The 2316-nt window shown below is 43.8% G+C and overlaps 1 protein-coding gene across 1 annotated transcript; it reads right to left on the bottom strand.

Annotated features, from left to right (window-relative positions):
• Positions 1-402: 402 nt before the first annotated feature.
• Positions 403-2079, bottom strand: LOC113772274 (tryptophan decarboxylase TDC2-like). Its single transcript, XM_027316861.1, has one exon. It carries the CDS (start codon positions 2077-2079, stop codon positions 553-555), a length of 1527 nt encoding a protein of 508 aa, XP_027172662.1. The 3' UTR covers positions 403-552.
• Positions 2080-2316: the final 237 nt, after the last annotated feature.

Genomic DNA, 2316 nt, shown 5'->3' with positions numbered 1-2316 from the left:
ACAAGAGTTAGTGTACATGAACAAATTAATATTCCATACACTTAGTACACAACAATATAGCATAACCGTAACTCATACCATATAATAAACACATCAATAGCAGACAAACGGGCTATCGGTAATTGTACTTGTCCAAATTCACGGTGAATTTAGTCTCATAATTTTCATGTAAATGTACGTTCATAGTGATGAGCCATTCTTTTATCATTGCGCGTAAGCTTATTTATGTAGGTTTTATGGTTCATTCTTGTGTGGAATAACGCTTCAATTCTACAAGTAATCGAATCATGACTACCCTTTTCTTACGTGACACATGTAAACAAAAAAAAAAGTCCAAAACATAGTCAATCTAAAAGCTTCATCTTCCTTGCAGAAATGTAGAAAAGGCCAACTTTATTTATTATAGTCATAGGGCAAATACATGTAGCAGTAGTAGTAGTAGTATTTATACTTTCAAGATTGCTTTTGACTTAACCTGAAAACTATAAAACCATCCAACATTTTTGTCGGATACTAGGCAGCAAATTAACAATAGCAGCCTTATCAAACACTTCAAACAATGTTGTGATAACTCCGCTTGAGCAAAGCCTCCGCTGACTCTTTTATTAACTTCCAAGCGGCACACACGTGGCGTTCTTCTGTGAGTGTGGCTCCCACTGCAAATCTCAGCATGTACACTTCACCAGCTACAGAGTGAGTCATGTAGAGTCGACCCGTTGAGTTAACTGAGTCCAGGAGTTTCTTGTTGAGAAGTTTGACGTAAAACGGGTCGGATTCTTTGAACGGGTTCAACCTAAAACACACCAGTGAAAAGGTTCTTGGCACGGCTATCTCGAACCATGGGTCCGACTTGACAAACCCTTCAAACATCTTGGCCATTCGGACATCTGATCGAATGTGACTCTGAAGATTTGCGACACCATAGCTCCGCATAATGAGCCACAATCGGAGTGCTTTGAATCGTTTGCCGGTTCCGATTTGCCAATCCTTATAATCCACCACCGAACCCAACTCGCTGCGTTTGTTTTTCAAATACTCCGGATTTGTGTTGAGCGCCTTAACTAGCAAGTCGGGTTTCTTGACCCACAAGCAACTACAGTCCAAGTAACTGAGTAGCCACTTATGCGGGCTTAGACTCAGTGAATCAACTCGCTCGACTCCATCTAAATAGTGTCGGAACTCGGGACAAATGCATGCGCTGCCTCCGTAGGCTGCATCCACGTGAATCCAGACCTCGTGCTCATTTGCCACCTCAGCGAGCTGACTCACTGGGTCGACGGCTGTGGTTGAAGTGGTCCCCACAGAAGCACAAAGAAAAAGTGGGACCAAGCCTGATGCCACGTCAGCTTCGATCACTCCACGTAGGACAACAGGGGATAAGGCAAAGTTGCTATCAGCGGACGCGGGAATTATTCTAATGTTGCATGGAAAAATACCAGCCAACTTGCAAGCTTTAGAATACGTAGAATGAGTCTGATCGGAGCAATAAGCTACAAGCTTGCTGATTCCGGTGGCGCCGAGGCTCTTGAGAGCCCGGTCACGGGCGGCAACAAGGGCACAGAGGATGGCTTCACTGGTGGTTCCTTGAATGACACCACCGCCAGAGCCGGAAAACATGAAAGACTTGGGAAGTTTAAGCAGCTGAGCCAACCAATCCATCACAACCATCTCAAGCTCGGTGGCGGCCGGGGAGGCGAGCCAGTTGAACCCGACAGCGTTGAAGCAAGTGCAAAGCATCTCCCCGACGAACGCAGCTGAGCTCACGGTTGCGGGGAAGAATGCAAAGAAGTTAGGGCTTAACCAATGAGTCATTCCAGGGATTATGTCGTTTTGAATATCCCTGAGAATGTTGTCGAATGGTTCTGGCTTATACGGCGGTGTTTCGGGGAGACGGTTTCGGAGATATCCTGGCTCAACTTGGCTAAGAACTGGGTAGTTTTCAATGTTTTTGTAGTAATCAGCTATGAAGTCTACCATTTGGTGGGCTTGTCTTCTGAATTCCTCAGGGTCAAGTGGTTTAAATTCACCAACTACTTTTGATGAGGAAACATAGACATTGTTTTCATGAAGACTGCCCATTGTTAGTTTTACTATGAGCAATGAATGAGAGGAATGGAGAAATACACATGTAGCCAGTTGTCTTAAATAGTAATACTCATGGGATGTGATGAAGTTGATCTGCTGAGTTTGTACTGAAAGGTGGTTGGGGAAACTTTAAATGAATTAATGAGTTAGAGAAGTGTGTGTGTGTGTGTGTTTTATTTCTTTTTCCCTGTATGTGAGACAGATGTAATGCAGTTTTTTTTTTTTTGGCAG

The sequence above is a fragment of the Coffea eugenioides genome, chromosome 5 (genome assembly GCF_003713205.1).
Source record: "Coffea eugenioides isolate CCC68of chromosome 5, Ceug_1.0, whole genome shotgun sequence".
In the NCBI taxonomy this organism is placed as follows: domain Eukaryota; kingdom Viridiplantae; phylum Streptophyta; class Magnoliopsida; order Gentianales; family Rubiaceae; genus Coffea; species Coffea eugenioides.
This window is presented reverse-complemented; position numbering and strand designations above follow the sequence as displayed.